The following is a 25,369-nucleotide window of genomic DNA, read 5'->3' on the forward strand; positions in this document are numbered from 1 at the left end:
CAGAGGAACATCGGCTGTATTGCAGTGTGCTGGCAGTAATGAGGTTTCCTGTATTAACATTTCAAATTTTCAGTGTAATTAATATCAAGCCTTTCATAATCCTCAGGTTTTCCACAGCGTTTGTGAAGCACGAGTGACTTCCATTTTTTCTTCTGAAACATCACTTGAATGAGGCATTACAGCTGCAAATTCATTTCTTCAGTTGGCAAACAGCCAGGAGGAAAGTTTCATTCTTTCATCGAGGCTCAAGGTCTTTGAAAGACCTTTAATAATGGTCAGAAAATCATTGAGGCTGCCAATTAATTATCCGAGACAGTTAATTTTGTGGAAATGAAAAACTGGTGTTGGTGTTGATAAAACCAATTTCCAGCTCATACCTCAGGATATCAGCTCATGTTTTACAAGAAAGTATGTTCATGGAAGCTTTTTTTTTTTGTACCTGCAACTGAGGTCAAAGTGAGCCAAAATGTAATGAGACTGTTTAGGTGAGTTTAAAGTAAAGGTAGAACTTTATCTGCATGAGCAGCAGCTGGGCCTCTTTAAAGACTACAGTATGGGTACATTTTAGGAGTAATTGCAAACATTCAGCATTCTCAGAGAGCTTTAATGTTGCCTTTTAGCTGCACCAGTCTGTCTTCATAGTGTAGTTTTAGCCCCAATTAACCTTTAACAGCTTGATAATTTATACATTAGTGGTTTAAAGTCACTAATTAATAAGCCTCCAATGACACAGAGAAGCAAAACATTCTCAAGTAACTACACTTTTATGTCAAAATAGAGCACACTGTACAGCATTAGTGATACTTTTTGAAAGATACAGTACCTCCCATAGAGGAAGATTCTCCTCTGTTAGGTTTAGATTATTCATATAATATAAATATACACATATTACATCCATATTTCCAATATGACAGTAACCTCGACATGCAGTCCGTCAATGAAACACTCGTGTATCATGTCACGGACACACGCTCACAAGGTCCCTCTTAATAACACTTCAGCATCAACAATACAAAAACATTTACAGCTGTGATGGGCAATATTTCAGTTCCATGACTCCATAACACACACACACACACACACACACACACACACACACACACACACACACACACACACACACACACACACACACACACACACACGCTGTACATACATACATATTCATACAGGCTGGCTGTGTGCTTAAAATCATTATAACTCCGTCTTAACGCTCTTATTAAGTCCATCTGAAACTTTTGCCACAAAGTCATCCTTGAGCCATTTGTTGAAAACCGCAACGGGGTCGATGTTCCAGTGTTTATGGAAAGAGATGGGCACCTGGTGAGCTAGGAAGTCTCTGGCATAGTCCTCTGGGCGTGCCTGAAAGGTAAGATTAAGTACAGCAATTCATATTTGGAAGCAGTCACAAGAGACTTTGTGCAAGTGCTGCAGAGAGCAAGAGTGAAGGCGTGAAGTTTATGTTGAAACAGATACTGCACACATAGCAAAGCTCTGCCCACCTTTAGGCTATATATATGTTCATGACAGAGTGAGAATAATTACCAGTTCATGATTTTTACACAACATTCGAGCTCGAATTCAGACTGCAATCTTTCTTAAAGCGCAGATATATCCATATCTACAATACGGCCTGAACATGGATGCCTGCTCAAATCCATCGTTCAGGGTAATTAAACCCATACTTAATTGATTATAGAGCTATAATGTTATTACACTGTATTTCTAACCTTCACGAAAACAATCCTGCGACCATCTGGAGTGGTACAGTAGCAAGCTATACCCATGGGAATCTTTCCCATCTTTACGAGCCATCCCATATGATGTGGATAAGATGGTGCATTTACATCATGTCAGCACAATGGGAAAACCTCACATAACGGCGATTTATGTGGTCATTTTCGTCTTCTGTGGGTCATTTTGACTCAGAATTACAAGTAGAGAGACTGATGTAATTTTCCCACTCAGCTGCTTGTAATTATGGAATCTAAGATGTGACTTAAAGGGCCAGTGTGTAAGATTTAAGGAGAATCTATGGGCAGAAATGGAACATAATATTCATAAGTATTTGTGTATAATCACCTGGAAGTGAGAATTGTTGCATTAGTGTTACTAAGAATGAGCTCTTTGTATTTACAGAGGGAGCTGGTCCTCTTCTATGGAGTCCACCCTGTTCAACCGCCATGCTTCTACAGCAGCCCAGAACGGACAAACCAAACACTGGCTCTGGAGAGCACATTTTGTGCTTTTAATGAGCTCTGAGGCCACCATAGGTTCTCCTACATGCTTGATGAGGGGTTGGTTGAAATCTGCAACCTCACCTCTAGAAGCCACTAAATCCAACACACTGGACCTTTAAACATGACATAAGGAGAGGTTTAATCAGCCAGAAAAACTAAAGTCCTCCGTGTGGGTGTCCAGGACCTCTAAATATCAGAACATACTTAAACATAGTTGGGTGGTAGTTTATCAAAAAATAAATAAAGCAGACGTTGTCTTTAAAGACCCACATCAGTTTCACCATAGGCACAAACACACAGAGAGACACAAAGAAAGAACTGTAAGAATGTGAATAAACCTGATGAAAGAGTGGACTGTGTGTGACAGGAAGTCCGAGAGCATTGAGGCACATTCCCAGCACCATGTCATCCGGCGCATCATTGCTGTAGCACTTGCAGCCGCTGTCAAGAAGTCGGACAACAGCCTCCCTGCTGAACACCATACTGCAGCAACACAGAGACGGACATCAGAAACAGATGAGGCCAATGTTGGAAGTGAGCAGAGAATAACACGTCTTTCAGCCATCATTGTGAGATTCATCGTGATTATTTTATCGTGAGGGGGCGACAGAGTGGGGGGTGAAACTGCAAATCACGCTGAGAGGGAGATTTCTGTGATTCGACTCTGCACAACAATGATGTGACATCTCTTTGAAAAGAGAGGCAATTACACATGAAAAACAAATCCTAAGCCGCCAAAGGAATCGCTCATTGCCACTCACAACAGTTTTTAGGAGATATCACTTTTGAGAGAGCTGGCAGTTGCAGTGCTGTAAAGTGTCACAGCAACTGAAGTGTCCCTAAATAGAGTTTCTCATACAGCTCACTCACAGCTCAAGATTTATCTATAGTACAGCTTTCCTCCAGCACTGACAGCTGGCATATAACTTGCTTATTGCCCACTTTTATTAATAAGAGGGCGGTCAAATATGGATCTTGTGGACTGCAATAATTTTTGTACTCAGTTTGTATGATGTTGAGTATTAAGTATTGACTGCCTGTCTTATCAACTGAAGACTGTGTGCTTACTGTATTTTGAGGTGACTTATTCCATATTTTTATTGAGTATGTTTACTGTAATGCAGCCTGCAAATCAAAACGTCCCTTAAGGGAGCAACACACTTTTAAATTGACTCGAAACAGTTTATCTGTAAACTACAGATTACAGGTTTTCCATTACAGGTTTTATAGTCCCTCTGCTGCGTCTGTATCTTTCATCATTATTCCCCGAGCATCCGAGCTGTGGAACTCACCCTCCACCTCCTGTGATGTAGCTGTAGCCGCCTTGGCTCAGGCCGTAGCCGTACCTCTCTCCCAGACACACTGGTTCAGAGGGGTTATAACAGCTCAGCAAGACTTGCAGTCTGGGGAGGCTGCAGAAAGCACAGATCAAACTCATCACACCCTCATCATCATCACACACGCACACACCTGCGCATACACACATGCGTATGAAACTGTCCATTTAGAAGCTGAAATAACTGCTCTCCCTCAGGCGCTATTACACATCCAGAGGCATCCACATGAAGGGGTAACCTGACAGATATAAAGTGAATCCAGCTGGACCTGAATTTATGTACTGAGCTTTTTAGATGTTCGACTGGGAAGGTAATATCTCTGGAACTCCTTCTCACAAAATGACTTTATTCCAAGCGTTTCTCTCTTCCGCTGTTCAAACCTTTTCATGGCTGCGAGACAGAATCTATTAGAAAATGTATGAATAAGTGTCAGTCAAAGTTTGAGGAAAACGAAAGCGTGGCATTGAAATAGTGAGACGTCGCGAACAAAGGGGAGAAACACAAGGCTGAAAACACACTTCAAAAATATACCTGATAAGTGTGTCATCGTCCACGACGACGAGCCACTTGGTGTGTGGAACAGAGCTGCTTAGAAATCTTTGAAGGATGGCGAAGGTTTTCCCACAGTGGCCTGCAAATAGAGACATGGTATCAATAGACTGGCTTGTACGACTTAATCACATATTGACCATGCGCTGCATTCTGGTTTACCAAGATAAATGACCCTTATTTAGGAAGAAAAACACACTCTGCATAAGCAGGTATTTACATGCACACACACCTGTGTAAGCACTTAATGCATAAACAGAAAGACAACATCACACTCATAAATTATGCTAACGCTAAAGGACGTGAAAGGCGGTAGGCTAACCGACAGTCACAAGCAATGACTATAAAAACAGCAAAACTTTACTTAAGAGGAGACATTATTGTGAAGTGTCATCCACTACAATGAGGGAAGGAATTTTTCAGCAGGAAATGTGCTCTGATGAAATAAAGATTCACCAGATGTGGCCGATGGTGCTCTCTTTAAACAATACGAAAACCATTTCAACAAACCGTTAATTGATTACACTCCACACAGTTTATGAGAAGGAAATAAAAATGCATCGGTAAGCTGTGCCAAAGCCCTGAGGCTAACCATAAAACTAACCAAACCAAACCAGGGTGCAGCAAATTTGCAGTACATTTCAGCATTAATTTGCCAGTTGCATGCATCATAAGTTTCAAAGTTTGAACAAGTGGTACTTCTCAATGGCAAAGGCCTAAAGGACACCTCAGAGGCACGCACGGCTGTAGGCGGACACATCCGCCACCTCAGTGATCAAACGAACGACCTTGTATTTAAGAGAAAAAACTGCTTGTGCCACCTTCTTAAGATTTGTATTGTACGCATTAAAGAAAATCTTTTCAACGCAAGGACGTGTCCTCTCGAGCTTTGTGAGCAGACAGAAGGCTGTTGTCTATATCCTGACACCTTAAACAAATAATAAGGTATGTTTGGCATGATGAGCGAGGAAGATCAAACTTCTACTCTGGCATGTTTGACATGACTGCCAGACAGAACAAAATGTTCTGCCAACTCCTGAAAACAAAAACAGTGATGTGGTAGCGCAGAACAAATACAAGGAACCCAAAAGAAATATAACCATCAGAATCCAAATATCTGCACACCATCAGGGCTGAGAGCTCAGACATGGAAATCCCTGGTGGCAAGGATCACAAAGAATACTGAGGCCCTGCTGTTTTATTTATAAGGCAACCAAGGTGTTTTTTTTTTTTTTTTCCTTACTGGTATCTGAATATAGAATAAGTAAGGACACCTTGAACCGCTGACAGGAATAAAATCCAAAAACGCACTTTTAGAGTCAGGTCTCCAGACAAGCCTGGTAATCTTACAGCATTTCTAGTTGGAAGAGGCGTCCATGTCCATGTCTCATGCACTATCATTAAAATGTCCTACCTGTCACTGCAACATAATGCTCTGCAGAAAAGTCCTCGCTGGCCCCAGAAGTGCCTCCTATCATCAGCTCTCTCTTCTCCTCCGACACACTTTACTGTAAATACTGTGAGTATTTACTTGATATGGCGTTTTCCCATTACAAGGTCTTGCATCACCCTTCCCCTAACATCTAAAACTTTTAATCTAAGACTCTTGAGTTTATTTTCCCATTTTCACAAGAAAAAAAAAATATATAAATAATATATATATATACTGTAAGGCCTGTGTGTTTTCACCAGGCTTAACATTTCTTTGAGACTACAGATGGTGGCATGATAACACAGATAGTTTTAAGCGGGATCAAAACTTTTTTCAAGACAATTTATTTTATGTTTAAAATAGTCTGTGTGTATGTATGTACCTATACATCTATCAACCCAGGAATGTATAAACGGAAAATAATATTAGTTTAATAGTACGATGATTTTTCCCCACACATCTTGTACTGCTTAAAATTGATTGGACAGCTTGAAACTCCGCACCTCCTCTTCAAAAATACACATAAATGCTGTATTTAACAAACATACATTAGCGATACAGTCCTAACACTTGGCTCTCAAAGCAAAGGCAACTCAATGGAATCAATGAAGTCAGTGGACGGTGAAAAAAATAAATAATGAAAGGTGAATCCACACTCCTGACATATTGATGCCTGTCGGCTCTTGATGAACTCCAGGCTGCTCTCAGCAATCATTAGTACAAACCTTGAGGTCTTGGAAGAGGAGGTTAACAAAGAGAAAGAAATAATGCACGTCCTGACTTAAACTCAATTTCAGTCCGATAACCGATCCAATATCGCGTGGGTATTTGGCACCGAGGGAAAGATAAACTGCTTATTTTTCATTTGACCTCAATCGCTCATTGTTTCCAGTGCATGCTTATCTGATTAAGCATGTACTGCAACACTGGCTCCGGTGTACGTCCCTTGGTGACTGACTCCATAGATACAGCATGATACTACCTTTATTCTCTGTAGCCATGGTGTCGCTTAAACAAGGGCCAATCACGTTTAAAATCTCCCTGCTTCTTGACTGAAACCACTGCGAAAAAATCCAATTTACTGTATGAGTGCTGTTTGAATGACAGAATGCATAGTTACTAAACTGAGAGTAGTTTCAGTATCTGGCTGCTTACCAAACTGGAGAAAGTCCCCCTGCCTTGATGATGGACCGTGGGTAGCTGCCAAAGATCCAACACTCAATTGTTTGTCTCCTGAAAGTACGGATACCGGCGTGCAGTGGAAGGCAAAATTAAAGGGAAGGAGACGCTTTCTCCCACCCAACACTGGCTTAAAAAATACTACCATAATGTGGAGCTTGAGGAGTGGAGCCATGGCTTTTTTTCTGGAGTAAGACATCAAACTCACAGGTAAGTCACACCAACTCTCTGTACCTGAGTTAGGGAACATGTCGAGTTACGGTATGCAAATGAGCAGGTTTGAGAAGCCAGACGACTTCCACTTTACATTTTTTTTCTGCTGTGGCATAACCAGCTGTCATCCTGTCAGCTTGGCAGTGTGCAAACTGTGAATGGGGAGCACACATCATCTCTTGCCCTGACCCCGGTATCTGTCGTACGGAGGGAGAATATTATGACAAACATCATTTAAAAAGCTGGAATGTGAGTGTTGCTCTGCTCAGTGGAAATGACTGAACAGACGGCCATTTAATAAATCTTTAGGTTAGAATAGATCCACTTCACAAAGCAGCACTCTGCCACAGAGCCGCGACAATTAATCAATTAATTAAATGTTATTTCAAGCGAAAATGCCAAACATTTGCATTCCACCTCGTCAAATGTGAGGATTTGATGCTTTTCAGAACGATATATCAGTACAGCATGTAATCTGAACACATCTCTGTGGGCTGAGGGGAAATTAAAACAAGCACTTTTCATTATTTTCCGGCAAAACAAATTGATTGGGAAAATATTCAGCACGTTCATCAATCATGAAAATAACTGTTAGTTGCAGCCCTTTTATCTCCCTTTTTTAATTACCTGTAATCTAATGCAATCTTCTTCAACAGCTTTCCAATGAACCTTGTGAAGGTTATAACGTGTCTTTGTTTGACTCTGTCACAGATGCATGTACGGCCAGTTTTTAGGCTGCAGATAGTGATGATGCATTGGACTGTCTTGAAGATGGACTGGACATTAGATACACATTTCTGTATTATGTAATCTAGTGCAACACCACCAATGGGATGAAAACCATGCAATACGTGGGCCAGTGTAACACTGTACCAATCAACGAGAGACTTAGAGAGGGTAAACAAAAAAGCAGTCAGAGCTTAATTCCTTATTTAAACCAAGAAGCTCTATTAGCTGTGAGTTCAGCTTGACTTTTAAGACCCGGCAGTGGATTTTTCCACTTACAGTTAACCCTGAGCAGTCATTAACTGCATGATACAATCAGGCGGCGTCGTGTTTAATCAGTTGTCAGGGATTTTAATGTTTCAAAATCAATGAGTTTTTAGCTTTTTAAAAGATTTCAAAAGCACTCAGTCAAACGTGGCCCGACTCCAAACAATTACACATTGGTGATGAATCAAAAGCTGCAGAGTGGCACTGTGGTGGCCTGGGGGATTGTACTGTCACCTTCCTCTCTATCCTCCACATATCAAACCTCCAACTTCACACCAGTTCTGCATTTACGGCTCTACTTTTATGAGATGCATCAGACAGGTCGGGATATACTGGTTGCTGTAAAGATGTAAACTACACACACTTTTGCATTTTCAGGTGGCATTTTTACCAATGTGGAAGGAAAATAACAAGCAGCAGGCTACAGACCAAGAACAGATGCACTGGCTCTTCACAGATCCACAGTATCTCACTGCCGTGTGAAACTGCTCCATAGCGTGATTCCTGGTGCTGCCATGAGGTCAGCTGACCGGTATAACATCATTCACCATGTGACATCAAGGTTTCTTTACCCTTACGGGTGACGTAATGGTTTAAATTCAGTTTGAAATCGGATTTGAGCAGCTGGGGTGAGACCCACCTTCAGAAATCTGATTAAGTGTTCTTAAATCTGATCAAATTAAAAAAAAATAGATTAGTAAAAATCTGTTTCCTTGTGGATATTTCCTGCTAATATTTGATTAAAAAGATCCAACATGGTGATTCCAGTGAGAATACAGTATGAAAGACATCTGAGAGCACTGATAGTTGGTGCAGGAAGAACTATGTGTGGCTCAGGGTCATGAAGGCAAAGGAGCTGGTAGAGGATTTGTTACAGAGCGAGAAGCTGCTGAGACCTGTCACCATCCAAAACGAAGAGGTGGAGATGAGGCGGCCCTGAAGTACGGGGGTTGCATATAAACAACAAACTGGACTGATAACAGAGTAACTTTACATGAAAAGGTTGACTTTTATTCTTGAGGAGTCTCAGCTCTGCAACAGTCAAGTTCACATGTTCCAGCGAGTAGCCGGTGGCAGTTTGCATCCTTCACTTCCTCAATGCAAAGAGGCTGCAGAGGACGTCCTTGTTAAAGAAGCTGCCTGAAGACAGAAACTGAATAGAGGCTGGAGATTAACCAGAGTCAGTGGGATGAGAGTGGCTTCAGTCCGTGCATCATGCCATTAAGGTGCAACATGAGAGGTCTTAGGGTGCCGTTTTATGCCAACAGCCATCAGACTGTAAAATAATTTGCACCCAAATGGCCGCTGCCTCAGGCAGCCAGGAGGGCGCTGAAGCAGAGAGCTACCGCTGTCTTTACAAACTACTCTGGGCTGCTTTGAGCAGTCTTACGCTCTATGTACATGTTCTTGTGCTTGTTTCTGATTATCATACATTATGCATTTCCAGTTTTTCCCTCAGGAGAAGCTGGAGGATGTTGTTGGGTTAAAGCTTGTGCTGAGGGATCACCAGGCTCGCAGACCGGCAGGGGGATGTGTTTCTCCTCCAGACTCAGAATCAGGTTCGCTGCCAAGTATGTTTTCACATATTACAAGGAATTTGCCTTGGTGCAGAGAAGCCTGGGCTGTCCCAGCGTCTCCGCCCAGTCAGACGTGCGTGGTGCAGCAATGGAGGGAGCCACTTTTGGGCTTTGTTGCCAGGTTCAACCTCTTACTGCGGAGGCACAGCAGTCACCTTATTTTCTTTTAACATGTTCTGTATCTGTATATGTTTTCCTGTGTCTGCAGTCTGCACCATTACATGAAATAATGATACTGAAGATGTCTCACGCATCATTTTAAACACATTTCCTCAAACTCAGATATGTTTGACAACATTTGGGATCTTATCATGAATTTAAAATGAGGTTCTGTGGTTTGTATCTGTGCGCTAAATATAAAGATACACAAAGGAGCCGATGAGCCCAACTTAGCATAAAGACTGGAAACTCTGTTCCCCTGTTTCCAGCAATTATGCTAAGCTAAGCTAACAGCTCCTTGATGCAGCTACATATTTAATGTACAGATACACAGTAAGAGTGGTATCAATTTTCTCATATAAATCTCACCAAGAAAGCCTTGAACTGTCTAAAACTATTAACTTTTAAAACACACTTGGTTGTGCAGTTAGAGTTTGTTAAGATGGACGCTACAGTAAGTCAAGCAAAATGAGCAATGGTTAAAAATACACTGTGAGTGATGACAAATCAGATGATCACCAGCTCTTAAACAAACAAATATCTGCAGAAAACATTTCAGTTATTAAATAGCGACAGGCCTACAGTCTGTGGAAATCAGCAGGAGATGTTGGCCAAGTTTCTGTTGAGTAAATGTGCAGTTTATTGCTCTCAGTCAGACAGAAGCTCCTCAAATCCAAGAACAAACAGGAGGCACAGACGCATTTATCACCTCAGAATTACGGAGAAAAAACAGAAGAAAGCATGGAAAAGTCTAAAAAAGTCTCAGCATGGTTAACCAACAATGCCAACATAATTGACTGAAATCTGTTTATGAAGTCGACTGAATAACAAATATCTAGTTCTGTAATTGTGCCATTTTCTGCAGTGCAGTGGGCTACTCCTGCTCACTTTAGTGCCAATTCTGCTACAAAATTAGATTTGAATTATATACATCTACTACCTGCCATCCACTTCACAAGGTGTTAGACATTTCAGCTTTGCCATTTAATTCTTCGCCAACCTCCGTAGATGCAGATAACCTGGAGGCTGAAGGAGTTCAGTTTGGAGAACAAACACTCACCTCTTTCAGTATTTGGTACTCCAATATCAATGGTTGGTATTGAAGGATCAGCGTGGTCACTGTAGTACTCTAAAAATAAGGCATCCTTTTCCCAAGTCTTCTTTATCACTGGAACTGGAGCAAAGGGGAGAAAATCGATCAATACAGCGTTCACCAAGTCTCACAACAAGCAGACCTCTGGTTCTGTGCGATGTAGACTTGCTCCCTGGACGAATGATTATTTCATATTTATTACCATGCATGGCTTCTCTGATGTTTCTGCCTGTGTTTGGTCAGATATTCTATTAAAGACCATCGAAGCGGCTTCTACAGAAATAAATCATCAGTAGAGACATGAGATGGAAAATAAAAGATGAGAGTAAGATAAAATGCCTCAGTGTCCTTCTTTAGTCCTCCCACTTCACTGAATGTTTAAGACACCTTGAAAAATAGGCAGAACATATCAGACTGAGGAATAATGTGCTGATGTTATATTTCCTATGATACATACAGTTTGGTGTGCACAAACCTGTTGCCAAAATATTACATCCTGTAAAACAAAATGCACTCTCTTCAGTTTCAGCAGTAAAATTTCAGGACTATGAATCCTGGGATCTCCTGCCAGAAAAAAAAATTAGAAATGTAATTTCTAGTTTTTGGTCGGCCTGCACTCGATGTACTGTAACAGTGGGACCTGCAGCCTTTTGACTTTTTGTCCTCTGCTGAAAAGCAGCAGTAAGTAAGAGGAGTAGTGCAGGTTAGCAGATTACTGCGCCTGCATGCACTTTTCCCTTCCATTTATACACACTCTCTTTCAGCTGAGCTATTAGTGCACACAGCATTCATCTATCAATGACCTAATTCTTGGCATCAGAGTTTTAAGTTTTCCAATAGACTTGATTGGCAGTTGACTGATGAGTTCTGGAGGTTTTGTGATGTGTTTCTGGGTATGTCGAGGCGAGTGTGTTCGAGGGCTGAGAAACACTGAATACCCAGAGATCTGCAGCAGCAGCCGCTCCAGGCTGTGTTCAACTCTCATAAATCAACAAAAGTGAATCAGAGTGGCATATTTAACGCTGAAAGAATGAACCAAAAAAATGAAAGTTGAGTTGGCTGGCCTTCATTGCGTCTAAAGCTTCTTAGAAACTGACAAATGTACTAATGAAGAACAACAATTAAGCTCCAAATACAACAATGTTATTTCATATCACCACAATCAAACGGTAAAAAACGAAACTTAAGAATCCAAAATGAAGTTGTGCAGGTCAGATGTTGATTTCCTGCCGTACTACAGCAAACAGTCAATAGATTTAGTCAGAAAGTCTGAAAACAGATACTGACACAGACAAGCAGCCTACACATGCAGCTTTAGTGGATATGAAATGGGATTTTATTTATCAAATACTATGTAAACATGTAAGTAAGACTTCATATCAAACTAGCACAAAGTCACTGGATGATGTGATATTCTGTGTTTTAGTTTTTAAAAACGTCTAAAAATGTCTTCTGAAAGGAAATGGAAAGAAAAGAAATGGAATGTTTTATCAGAAATGCACCACTCACATAATGAGTAACAGCTACTGTGAGACCGTACAGCATTACCACCGTACTCTGCTGTCTGAAGCAGCAGAGGCACAGCACTCTTCCATTCCAACACTTCATTTATTCTCTTAGCCATTTCATTTATTTTATAGTTTTTACTCCACGTGAGAATCACATTTGTGCCTTTTTGTTTTGGTTTTCTTCCTCTTCCTTTTGTGAATATTTGTAAAATGTTGCTATTTGCAGGTTGTTTCTGACAGAATAACACCCAACAAATCATAAAAAAGAAAAAAAAAATGTTTGTGCTTCAAATGTGCAAAATCTACACACAGCCATGAAAACTCAAAACACGAATAATTATTGATACATGTGTTTCTCATTTCGTTGTGGTAGCTTCAAATCCAAAAAACAAAGCGAAACATAGATTTGAAGGTTGATGCTCATATACTGTAACAGTACATGAAGTACACAGAGCTACCATGAAAAGGAAAGGGAGAGTAACACATCAATCGTTCACACTAATTTCACATCAAGTCTAATTTCAAAATGGATGAATGTGCATTTGTTATGTCCACGTCTTTGTTTTTGCACAGATAATCACTTCAGATGAGGGAGATTAAAACATCGTAAATTAAATGTGTGGCTCTTTCATGTCTATTTGCTAATGGATCTAAGATAATCTTTGATATATAAATCGAATATTCATTTTCATCTTTTCTACATTTGAAACCAATACTGGCAGCTTGGCAGAGGAATGGTAATTAAGGTAATTAGTGGGATTACTTTGGAGCAATACTCTTTGAGCGTGCCGTACAATTTGTCTGAGCCCTCAGAAATGAATCTGCAATTTGAGCAGTTGACTGAGCCTGCTACATTTTCATCAGGTTAAAAGAGAGACAGATTTACTGTAGATGTCTTAACATCAGCCACAGCGTGCAAATAAATGGCTAAACGGCAGACAAGCTCGTTGGATGAATTTACATTTCCAGTTAAGAAAAAAAAAAAAAAATCACTTCAAGGTTTTTCCTTTTAGCCTCAATACAATCACAGGACTGACTCCAAAAAAGTTGGGACAGTGTGTAAAACATCAACAAAAAAGAATTTGCTAATCCTTTTTGACATTTATTCAATTGAAAACAGCACAAAGGCAAACACATTTAATGTTTGAGCTCATCAGCTTTTTCAGAATCTGACGCAGCAGCAGGATGTGGAACGCTCCAAAAACACCTGTTTGGAACGTTCCACAGGTAAACAGGCTCATTGGACCTGGTGATGGCATCATGATTGGGATGAAAGGGGCATCCTGGAAAGGCTCAGTCGTTCACAAGCGAGGATGAAGTGAGTGTCACCACTTTGTGAACACATGATTAGATAAAGGAGTTTACTACATGAGCTCAGGAACACAAACACATAAAACTGCTGTTGGTGAACAAATGCAATGTGTTATAAATCCTTTCAGACATGTCGGTGGAATTATCGTGTGAAAAATCTCATGATTTCTGTTCTGACACAGTCACACGTGAAAGGTAAAAGAAAAGGGCAAAAGCATTTCCAATTAAAGGAGAAATTGCACATCTTTGGCAGATTGTGTAAGAGTGGGAGTGTGACTCACCTCTTTCACTGTGAAACTTCCTACACGTTTTCACAGCAACAAATATATCTTCTTTATTTACAGGCTCCCCCTTTGATGAAAACAGGAGACATTAATCGAAGAAATGCTCACATGAACACACAGAATAAATCACACATAATTAAAACAGAATCTATATTACATCCAGCCTAACAGCAGAAATGGAGTTTTTCAGGTGATAGTAAGCTTCAAAGTGATCAGTGGGAGTCTTCAAAGTGAAATTAGAAATGGATAGTTCTGCTAATAGTCCGGGGTCATTTGGGCCTCTGGCTTTCCTTCTGAAACTTAGACATACAGCAGCTGCTAACACAAAAATTCAGGAGTGCATTAGGTGTGCATGTGCGAAATATAAAAGCCTTGGCAATAAAAAGACGTGCGGTGAAACTGGGAAAGATAATAAATGAAATGAAAGAGTGAGAGAAAAACATGTCTGTGTGCATCTGTGTGCCCTTTATTACCACATTCAGTTCAGAATGGAAAGGGCTGATATGATGTTTTTTTTTTTCAGTCACACAAAAAGATCAACTAAATCAACAGCAGACAGGATGCATTAACAGTGTACGCTACATTAAAATGTCATCAGCTGCTGCACAAACCATCACTTCTCCAGGAACATTCAGAGACAGGATGTGATGTACACAAAGAATCCATTGTGCGATGATCAGGCCCGAGCATTGAAACATTAATGTACAAATTAGGGCTGCAGCTAATGATTATTTCCATTATTTTATTCATTTTAACTGATTAAACCTGCTATAACATATTTTTTGGCCACTTGTGTGCAGCAGAGACAAGCTATGAACACAACAATGATTGATATTCACTCTCTTTCAGCTCTGTTTTTGGTCTCTACCAACTCCTGAGGGAAATATCTTGCTGCTTTGCTGCTAAACACTCCACTCTGTTCACCAGTTAGTTGCCAACTGTGTCTGAGCAGGTCATATACAGTGGGTTTTTAGAGGTTTTTGGCTGAAACAATGCTGAAAATGACGTTGTAAGGGTGTGAGACAAATAAACAGTGAGCTGAAACTCGTTATATAAAGCTCTCTGACTCTCTGTAGATTCATCACCAAGAGTGGCTCCTTTCATATTGTCGCATTGTTTTCACATTAGATCTTTTTAATTGTAAAAATATTGGTTATAGCTGCTTTAATCATTCAGTGCATGGAATGCTCATTAAAATGTTGATCCAAAGTGATATCTTTAAATTGCTTTTTCCATCCAACAGCCCCAAACCAAAAAGTGTTGATGATGAAATAAAAATGGGGGAAAAGCTAATTTTCAGATTGAGAGTCAACAACCAGCAAATGTTTGTCTTTTTCACTTGATGAATGACATGAACCATTAATCATTTGTCAAAACTGCTCAATAGTTTCTGACTAATTGTTATCTACGGGACTGTCAGACAGAAAGACTGAGCGTGAACACACACTCAGTCTTTGTTGACATAAGACCCCAAAAACCTCAAGACCACTCAAAATACATTTCTATTATGAGCTTTACTGCTCACTGTCAGTTTTCCTGTCAGCCCTCATTGTCTCTGTTTTTGTCTGTTTTACTCATTTGAAAAAAATGACTCATGTCTGTTAAATTTGAACATGCATCTGTCCTGAAACGTCCGGCGTGCAGAGAGGAGCAACACCACGTTTATTGGCTCAAATAGAAAGGAAGTGTTATGCTGCCGCGGCCACTTTGTTTGTCGTCCTTCACCTCCTGGAATCTGCCTCTCGAGGCTCTTCATTCCTTGTTGACATTGCAGCTAAGTGCTGATTATGTCCCCTCTTGTTTTGTCTGAATGGAAACTTGTCCCTGAATGCTTATCAAACCTGTGACCTTCATGTTTCTGCGCTGGTTGCTCCAGTTGTCGTCCTGTTTTCAGGTCAAATGAATGCAGTTTTATGAGGACAGTGATTTCCACCGGGGGGGGGGGGGGAACCACATGAATACAAATCTGACAGTCGTGACTGCAACAAACATGTTCTTCGACGGGAAGGGAAAAAAGTCTGAATTGGGACACGTTCAGCTGCAGTTCTGGCATCCCAAATTCAACCCACCTCACCCACACTCAACAAAACCACAGTCACAGACACATCTGTGCCACGCTACCACTTCGTCCCAACGTTATTGATTGTTTGAGGGTGCATGAGCCGTCGACAGTTGCTGGCTAAAGGTCGACCGACCCTTCTGATCGGTTCACAAACCAAACTTCTTTCAGCTACAGCAAACACAGCACTAACAAATACAACATGAGGTATCATGTGGCAAAGCGTGCTTATAATTCAACACGCAGGCATGGACAGAAAAATAATAAATAATAGACTAGAACAGTAAGAAAGTGTCCCAACAATCAGGATTAAATTAGACTAAAGCTGTTCTTCCTACATCACAGTGAAAGTACTGACCTTACTTACTTTATGACCTAATTATGTTTCTTCCTCAGCCACACACACACACACACACACACACACACACACACACACACACACACACACACACACACACACACACACACACACACACACACACAGACTCCCATTCAGATAAAATGCAACATCAAGTACGGCCTTAAGACAGTCCCAATTATATCCTGCAGGATTATTCTAAGAAACGGCCTAACAGATATTTCTCCCTTGAACATAAAACCGACTGTAATAACCTTTCTCTGTATTATCTTATAAATAGGGAACTAAGATCAATTACTGCTAAGATACCAAGAGAGAGATTCAGTGAGCTGTCAGAGTTGGAGTGTAGCACCTGTTCCTGACTGTGAAGCGTTACTCCACTTAGTTTCATGCAATTGGTAAAATTTCCAACACTTATACAATATATTTTCTGTTCAGCTTATTCATAAGCAACAAATATCCTTTCGAAATTTGTCCCCAAACAACATGAGATGATTTATGTTTTTGTCATAAGAAATACAACAATTGAGCTCTGATGGACATGTGTGTAAAACGGCCAACTACAGAGATAAAGAGGATAAAGGAGGAGGTGAAACTGAAACCTGGGTCACTGCCAGCTGTAAAAACATGAATTTGCATGTGAGTTTTCATTTCTTTGGTCCAGATATGATGACAGGATAAATCAGAGGAAGATGAGTCATAAACCTACTAAAATACTTCTCATGCTAAAACTGGCTGACAGTCAGTGTTGGAGATGGATAACCTTCAACACATTTAGACAAATATCAAAAATAAGTCAGAAAAATCAGATGTGACCCTTAATGCTGAGAGGATGCAAAAGGACGTTGCTTAGCAATGTATTTCTCCCTTTTTGCAGAAGACTGAATTAGATTTAGCGAGACAAACACGAGACATCTGTCCCTTTAGGTTAATGCACAATGTTCTATTGAATGAAATATAAGGGCAATATAATGTTCAGGGCTGTGCTGCACCGGTTGCTGCGTTGATGCAGCCGTAGGCACGAAGGCTGAAGGCTGAAGGCTGAATATCACAGAACTGCCAATAGCTCACAGTGAAGCGCGTTCTGTTTTTTTTTCTTTTTTGTTGTTGTTGTTCAATTTTGTCCCTTTTCCATTTCCTGGGAATTGAGGACAATCAAATGGAGGCAGATACTCACACATGGAGGAGGCTTGCTGCTCAGAGTGGTAGCACAGTGGCTGAGGGTCTGAGGAGAGTCCTCCGGCTCAGTGCACAGCTCAGGAACGGCAGTGAGATGTGGACCGTTCCCATTGTCCCAGATATACAAGGCGACCTGTAATGACACAGATGGATCTTTCAGTTTTACGAGCTAAAGTCAAGATGCAATCTTTCAGATATTAATGCTCTGTTATAGACTTAACAGAAGAGACGTGGAATGTCGTCTGTCTTTGTTTAGAATAAATACCACGATTTTGCTCTCACAACAAAACTCCAGTGAGCAACGTGAACATTTAAGATGACTGACAAAAGACATAAAGAGGATGATGGAGAAGGAGAAATTGAGAGCTGGTGAGTGTTGCTATCTCCTTCTGAAGGACGGCAAATGTAGGATTTAGTCGGGCTATTCTACAGGGAAAGATCCAGAACATTACAGTAAAAGAATACATGATGAAGACGGACAATCAGTGCGGCCTGAATGGCAGGGCTGGGGCCTTTCTCTGTGGAGTCTGCACGGAGCCTCAGGGTGCTCTCGCATCCTCCCACAGTCCAAAGACTTGCAGGTTAGGTTAATTGGTGACTCTAAATTGCCTGTAGGTGTGAATGTGAGTGTGAATGATTGCCTCCGTGCTTCAGCCCTGTGATGAACTGAAGACCTGTGCAGAGTGTACTCTGCCTCTCGCCCAATGTCAGCTGGGATCAGGCCTAGCCTCCTGCAACCCTCCAAAGGATAAACGGTTACAGATAATGGACGGATGTCCCAAAGAATCAGGATCTACTGAAAGTATAAACTGTGATGTTCTGCTGACTTACAGCCTGGAGCTTATCTACTGACAGTGAACTGGACTGACATTGAGAAATCACGCAATGTCAGTACAGTACTTTTACATATAAGTGATCTTTATTTGTGACCCATTAATCTGCAAAAACACCACTTGATATCATTTTAAAACAACTTAAATTTCCTTAACTTCATTTGAAACCTCAGCAGGAAAAAAACACATTGCATATATTTTTTTTTTACCTATAAATAATATGCAGTATTTTAATTTAATCTCTCAGACTGAACTCGTGCCATCTCTAACCGCACCACCTTTTCCAGAGTGAGCCTGATAAGTCTGATGCCGTGTTTACCCCAACAAAATCCCTAGATGCCTCCCTGACTGAATTTCAGTGATAAAAATAAGAACCTCAATGCTGCGCCATGACAATTCTCCAAAGTAATGAGATTTCACTTCAAGGTTAGATCGATTTCATGCCTCGCTCTTTTTGTGCAAATAACTTATAGTAGGTCAGCGTTGGCTTGTGTGTGACAAACAAGAAAATTGATAGAAAATGGTTGAAAACCAGGAGCCTCATCATCACTTTCCAAGCAAAATAGGTCTGAAGGTAACCATGTGACTTGCATGTTATCTTACCTCATGTTTCAGGTCAATGGTGAAGTCAGATTTAAGTGGCTCATCTCTCACTTTGTTTGCAAGCCTGAAATAAGAAATCACTTTTTTTTTCTTGAAATATGCAGCAAATACAAAAGTCAACCTCTCAAAAATAGGGAATAATGCAGTGATGGGAACCGAACAACTCAATTTTACAGACGCAAAACTAATTTACTGCACGTACTCACCGAACCACAAGGGGGATGCTCAGGACCCAAGCAGCAGCAAAGTCAGGATATTTAAAGACGGAGGGGTTTTCTGCAAAGGCGTAGTGATGGATAATGGTCGACTCTTCGTCATGGAGGGGCTTACCGAGAAACCACTCCTGATAAATGAGAAGCATGTGACATAGCATCAGCATGAGTGATGGTTACTTCACTTTAGTTGCACTTTTTACGGTGAACATATCACTGTGAGCTTTTATGAAAGACACGTTCGGGCCTAATTTGGAACTCTTCACACTGCACTTGCCAGAAAATCTTTGAAATTCTTTCCGGTGGCTAAGTTTGTCACTAGCTTGGAAAATAATGAGATGTCTTAATGGAATGAAGTTCAAAGATACCAGATATTGCAGCCAAAGAGGGTCTCATCACAATTCTCGACATATCTGGAGTAAAAATGATCTTATATTTAGAGAAAATCCTCCAACAGTTAAAGTACAGGAGGTTTAGAGGAGTGTAAAATAAAAATTATTTCAATGTGAAATTGAGCCACACAAGGCAATCACTTTGCATGTAATGCACATGGTCTTTGTCATTGTCTCTGTTCTGTTTTCTATCTCTCCTTCTTATTCTGCTGCTCTAACAAGAGAATTTCCCCCGTGTGGGATCAATAAAGTCTTATCTTAATCTTATCTTATCTTGGAGAAGTGGCTGCTTTAGGGCGTGCTGTAATGAATCGAATCATAAGGTTGATGTATTCATTGTCTTGTCCTCCTCAGGAAAATGTCACTTATAGTAACACGATGATGATTTCCATCTCTGACTTGGACTTGAAACCCATGCAGGGTGTCAACACTTCAAGATGAATAAGAAAGGTTTCCATTAATTGTTGTGCAGAGACCAAAGCAAACTTCAGCATTTGCTGATAAAAGTGAGTTTGTTGTGTTATTTTTCCCTGTGGGCTTTACATCAAAATGTAATTAACATCATTTTTGGCCCTGTTTCACTTGAAAGCCACTGCAAACTCGTGTTGTGAAAGCTTGTCAACACGTACAAATAGAAACAAAAAAAAAAAAAAACAGAAAAATGCTGCTGTTATTTGGATTATTTTAAAAATTCATACACAAACAAATTATTGATGGAGAAAGCTATTTTGCTAAGCTTGATTAAGAAAGAAATCTTTTCCATTACAATGTTCTGACTGCAGCGTTTATCTAATATTTATATTCGACCTACCCCAACGACCCATATACAAGAAAAATAATTTCATGAGTGGAGAGACAGGCCTTAAATTAGGTCTACAGCAGAGATTGGAGTGACATGTCTGACAGGTTACACTGAGAGCTGGCAGAGCTCAGTGCAGCTGCAGACGAGCTGGAGCCAACCTGATACCATATCTCTTAATTGAAGCGATGATCAACTAGGCCGGAGCCCCAAGCAGGAAGCTTTTGGTCTAGCTGATGAATTTGACAAAGAGACAGAGCAACAAAGACAGGCAGCAAGAGCTGGAGGTTTAGAGGGAATACTGCATACACTCACTTTATTCTTGTCAAATTTTGCCAGGACTTGAATAAGCTTAGTCATCTTCACATTTGTTTCTTCCTCCAGAAATACAATCCAGGATGAGTTTTTCCCGAAGGAGCGCGATAAGCTGGGGACACATAAAGAATAAAGTATCATGTAAAACTAGAGACAAATAATAAAATAAGAATAAATGGAAGATTGCCATGCACAGGCGAACTCCAGATAAAGCAGATTTTTCAAATTCAGTCCAGTCTGAGGAACTATCTCACTGAGGCTCCTGACCCAGTCAGATCAAGGCAGCCACAGAGTTTTCCCTAGAGGGCAGAGAGACAAAAAAACATCACAAGCACACAGACTTCTTTCAGAGAGGGCAGCTCTGTAATGATCTGGGGTGCGTTTGGTGATCTAGGTCCTAAATCTTTGCGGTGGAAGAAGAAGAAAACAGATTCAAATGTTGTTTCACATCTCACCAAAACAATTATTGAACACATATCAGATTTTTAAAAGGCCCAATCATGTAGGCGACTGCGGCTAATGTCGTTATTGTGCTCTTTGGACCACTGGATAGCTCAAATAATGGGCTTATTGCCACAGTTATAGACGCATTAGGAAGGCATTTATCACAGTGTGTCGCAATCAGTCAGTTATTCTGTTCGTAATAGCTTCTAAGCAATTTGTAGCCTTAAAACGTGGCTAACAAACTGTGCTCAAACCTCCAAAATCTCAGCTGTGGGAAGGCAAAATGTTTCTGACATTTAAGTCTTTGTTAATCACACACTGATTCGATCCTGAGAGTTCAGCAATACTTACTAAGGCAGCAGGGGAAGGATACTCCAGTCTCCCTCATTATCTGATAAACTGTGAAGAAGCAAAACCACCGGTGGTTTCTGAAAGAAGCAGCACACAGACCAGACATACAGTGAAGTTCATTAACTGTACAACAGCTACACAAAGCTCGAGACAATGAAAGGAGAGATTATTCTGTAACTGCAAAGTCAAAGGTTTGATCAATGCTAATGAGCCAGATCTGGACTCTGTCTGTCCCTGTCTCTCACTTAAACAACTGTACCAGTGCTTTTAGCCCATTTACTACAAGTCTCATATACTCTGCATTCAAGCACAGAAGCTAACCATTTTGTGGTGCATTTATGGTTCTGAATAATACACATGCATATAGCCTTGTGCCTATGTGGTGGGCGTATAACTACTCCCCTATCGCTCTACACAGCCAAACATCTACCAACGGACTGCCTTTATTTGTCTGCCTTTATTTGTGTTACATTAATATTGCATGGTAATGCAATTGGAAAAATCTGCGCAGCTTGACCTCACCGCAATACTGTGCAACACTGACAGAAATGAACACAGACTGTTTTATTTTGTGTGTCAACAACTCCCATGAAAAGGCCAAAATCAACGATAAATCTATCCTACGAGCACTGCCTGCGCTGCCAAAGACTGCTGTGCCACGGATCCCCACTGTTGTGCAAAAACATGTTCCTTCATCATGATGAACGTGAGCGCTGCGGTTTATTTTACATTAGTTTTCATTTATTATCCTTTTGGAAATTCTGTTTGCGTCTGTGGCAACTGTCAGACAAATAAAGCCAAAACAGGGAAGACGATTAAAGACAGACATTTCACAACAGAGAGCTTCACAACAGCAAGGATTTGTTGAACAGAACTACTCGGGACAGTATAAAAGGATCTCTGAGGAAGTGCAGTCAGCAAAGGCGGCGCCCTGTACCTCCATCCGGATGGCTGCAACTCGTATTCACCATAAAGAGAGCGTGAGACATCACTGAGGGATGCCCAGCCTGTCCCTGCCGCTCAAGACTCATGAAACAGCATCACACTGTGTTGTTGACGCACAATCTTGTTAAACATATTAACAATCCTTTGGAGTTTGTTGTTGTTTGGTCCCCCACACTGTGTCCTGTTGCCTTAAACAATCACTAGAACACCAAATGTGCATTAACCTTCAGCCAGAAATAGTCCCCGATAAATGCACCATGAACATTTCAACATATTATTTAGCCTTTTTTAAAGTAACTGCTTGACTGTTTAGCAGTATTACCACAGACATGGTAGAGAAAGTCTTGAGAGATGGCCCAATGCCGTGATCAGACTACAGTATATTTTTGCCTTTTGATGTGGTCACCGCGACCATAAATTCTTACCATGACTACATGCTGGACCCCTACCAAGGTGGCTGTCTTGCATGCATAAAGAGGTGGCAGGAAATAACTATTACTCCACCTGACAGCAACACTGAGTGTTAACATATGTGTGGACACGTTCATGGATAAAGGCAAACATACATACATGTGCAGTATGTGTGCAGAGGGTAACTACGATCTCGCACCCACAGGAGTGATTAATTCGGTGTAATTCTCCGGACTGGAGGGTGATATGCAAATGACTACAGGTTCGCTGAAATGAACAAACATCATTCCTTTGTCGCTTTGCCTGCGGGCCGATGGCACAGAACGCACTGTGGAAGTTGTTTGGAAAGCAAAATGCTCATCTTCTACTATGCAACACTGTAAGAAGACAGGATAAAATAAGCGATTGTTATTATTATTTATAGAGCTCAATGTCTCAAATTTGCCTCATTTTTGTTGCCAGCTTCTGTCGGGTCATGCCATTACCAGCCTTGTGTAGCCTGATCTTGGCTTTACTTACGTTTTTTGTTGGTTTTGATCTTTCCATGTGAATGGTTGACACTAAGAACAACATAGAAAATCGTCTTATTCTTTAAGGAGATAAAACTTGGAGAGACACCAGTATGATCGTTCAAAACTCATATTGCCTTCAGGGTTTCTGCTCTTGCTTGCCCTTACGCTAAGAAATAAACTGTCAGTAAGACAGAAATATCACTGGAAACAAGTTCAGGGCATTTGAGGACATGAGCAGCACACACAATCACTTTCAAATGAGAGGAATCTGTTTCAGCGAAATTTTCTACATGGAGGACGGAGAGGAGAAGGTGTGTGCGGACTGTCTGAGAGAGCCGATGTTTCACGCTGCCAGGAAAACAAAGCAGCAGAGCGTAAGACCCTGTGGCTCATTACTGCACGGTCCACTCATCATGCAGGAAGTCAGGGGGAACAGCCTCCTCTGAGCCATTCTGTCTAACGGCAGCCTGTTTGATTTAGGCGATGAGTCTGACGCTGTTTACACTTATTAAACCATATTAGTCAGAGGAGGTTTGTTAGCTCTCGTCTGATATGAGCTTTATCTTAAAGCTAATGACACCGACTATGTTTTATTAAGCTGCTCTGTGCTTGACATTCACACCATTGCTGTTATGAAAAAAAAAAAAACAACTTTTTTTCTATTAAGCTGAATAGAAAAGAAGAAGCGTAGCGTTCGGATAATAATGAAATCTCAGACAGAGCTTTTCCTTCAAAGTGCTATTGACATTCCTGTGATGAAGGAGGAAGAAGAAGAGGCCGATTCTTTTACACCAACTGCGTGCAAGCGGCAGACTCCAAATCAGCAGATAAGAGCTGGTCCCTGTGTGCACATACATGAAACGAATAGGACACTGATTGCATGGTGACTTGGGAGAAGATGGGGGTCATGGAGGGACAGGATGCTATGTTTTTAACCATGTGAGGCGCTGCAGGGGAGACTGCAGACAGCCACCTGTCAAATCCACTTCAGTGATGAGCTGCAGTCCAACATGACATTTCTGATGGCTAATTCAGTCAAAACAATAAGAGCCAAACCTCTTATTGACAAACAGGACTCGCATATTAAAGTATTTTGCGCGGCTCCTTGAGTGCACAAATTGTTAAGATTATAGAGGTAAAGCATTTAAAAACAGTGCACTTCAGTCCTGCTGTTCAAGGCTTCTGAGTTTAATCTCACTTTGTTCTCCGTGTGCGTCTCTGCGGGTATGAGTATCGGCTAAACGACAAAAATACTACATAAATGTAATGCGAATTCCTCCCAGAAGGCAGAATGTCAGACTGCAGGAACACGGCTGTGAGCCGCCACATAGAATACACAAGTTCCTGTCTGTGTAAATCTGCGGATATCACACAACCGTCCACAGCCAGATGAGGATAAAACAGAAATATCTGATGAGTGTGAAAAAGGCTTGGAGACAGAAATCCGGATACTACATGCGTTTCCCATTTCTAAGGTGCAGTGATCAGGTCATACATCTTAGCTCTGCTGTTAGCCTGAAATTTCACATATTTATTTCCACCCAGTCAGCCTTAAATCATTCAAGCAGCTTTGAATCAAATGCTTTTGTATTACAACTCTTTTGACCAGACTGGATGACAACAGTTTAATCCTTGAGCCTTCTTTCTGGAGAAGGGCGAGATATCAAAGCTTATTTCAGCTCCCTAATGTCTCCTCTGCCTTTCTGCGCATCTAAAAACTGATTTGAAGACGTTTTCAAGACATTAAAAGGGCTTTGCACAAAGATTTCCATGACAATGTACCACAACGTAGCACAAACATGTTTAACAGCTACAAACTGGGCAAATATCTTGTATTATTTGATCTTTTCCCTGCAGTGTCGCAGAAACACCCTCTAAAACTGTTAAATAGCAGCATTATACGCTGTGTGTGTTGTGCCTCGAAAGGGGGAGTGAGCGGTGAACGGCTGGTTGTAACTCATGTTTGGCTTAAGGATGGTAGTAAACAAGATGAAGCGGAGAGTTCGAATTTTTTACACACCAGTGGAAGCCTGTCGCCCAGAAATTACATTTCTATACAGCTAATAAGGGAAAAGTGATGC

General features: G+C 40.9%; 1 protein-coding gene across 1 annotated transcript in view; it reads right to left on the reverse strand.

The window, feature by feature from the left end:
* Nucleotides 1-747: 747 nt before the first annotated feature.
* b3glcta (beta 3-glucosyltransferase a) overlaps nt 748-25,369 on the reverse strand; it is a 58,153-nt gene continuing 33,531 nt past the window's right edge. Inside the window, exons 5-15 of the mRNA XM_076735768.1 lie at nt 21,421-21,497; nt 20,626-20,737; nt 19,114-19,250; nt 18,908-18,971; nt 17,470-17,604; nt 13,873-13,942; nt 10,740-10,853; nt 4,109-4,208; nt 3,533-3,652; nt 2,579-2,723; nt 748-1,362 (exon numbers count right to left, since the gene is read on the reverse strand). Coding sequence (XP_076591883.1) covers nt 1,195-1,362; nt 2,579-2,723; nt 3,533-3,652; nt 4,109-4,208; nt 10,740-10,853; nt 13,873-13,942; nt 17,470-17,604; nt 18,908-18,971; nt 19,114-19,250; nt 20,626-20,737; nt 21,421-21,497 — 1,242 coding nt within the window. The 3' untranslated portion in view covers nt 748-1,194. The remainder of the gene's footprint in view (nt 1,363-2,578; nt 2,724-3,532; nt 3,653-4,108; nt 4,209-10,739; nt 10,854-13,872; nt 13,943-17,469; nt 17,605-18,907; nt 18,972-19,113; nt 19,251-20,625; nt 20,738-21,420; nt 21,498-25,369) is intronic.

The sequence above is a fragment of the Chaetodon auriga genome, chromosome 7 (assembly GCF_051107435.1).
Source record: "Chaetodon auriga isolate fChaAug3 chromosome 7, fChaAug3.hap1, whole genome shotgun sequence".
NCBI lineage: Eukaryota > Metazoa > Chordata > Actinopteri > Chaetodontiformes > Chaetodontidae > Chaetodon > Chaetodon auriga.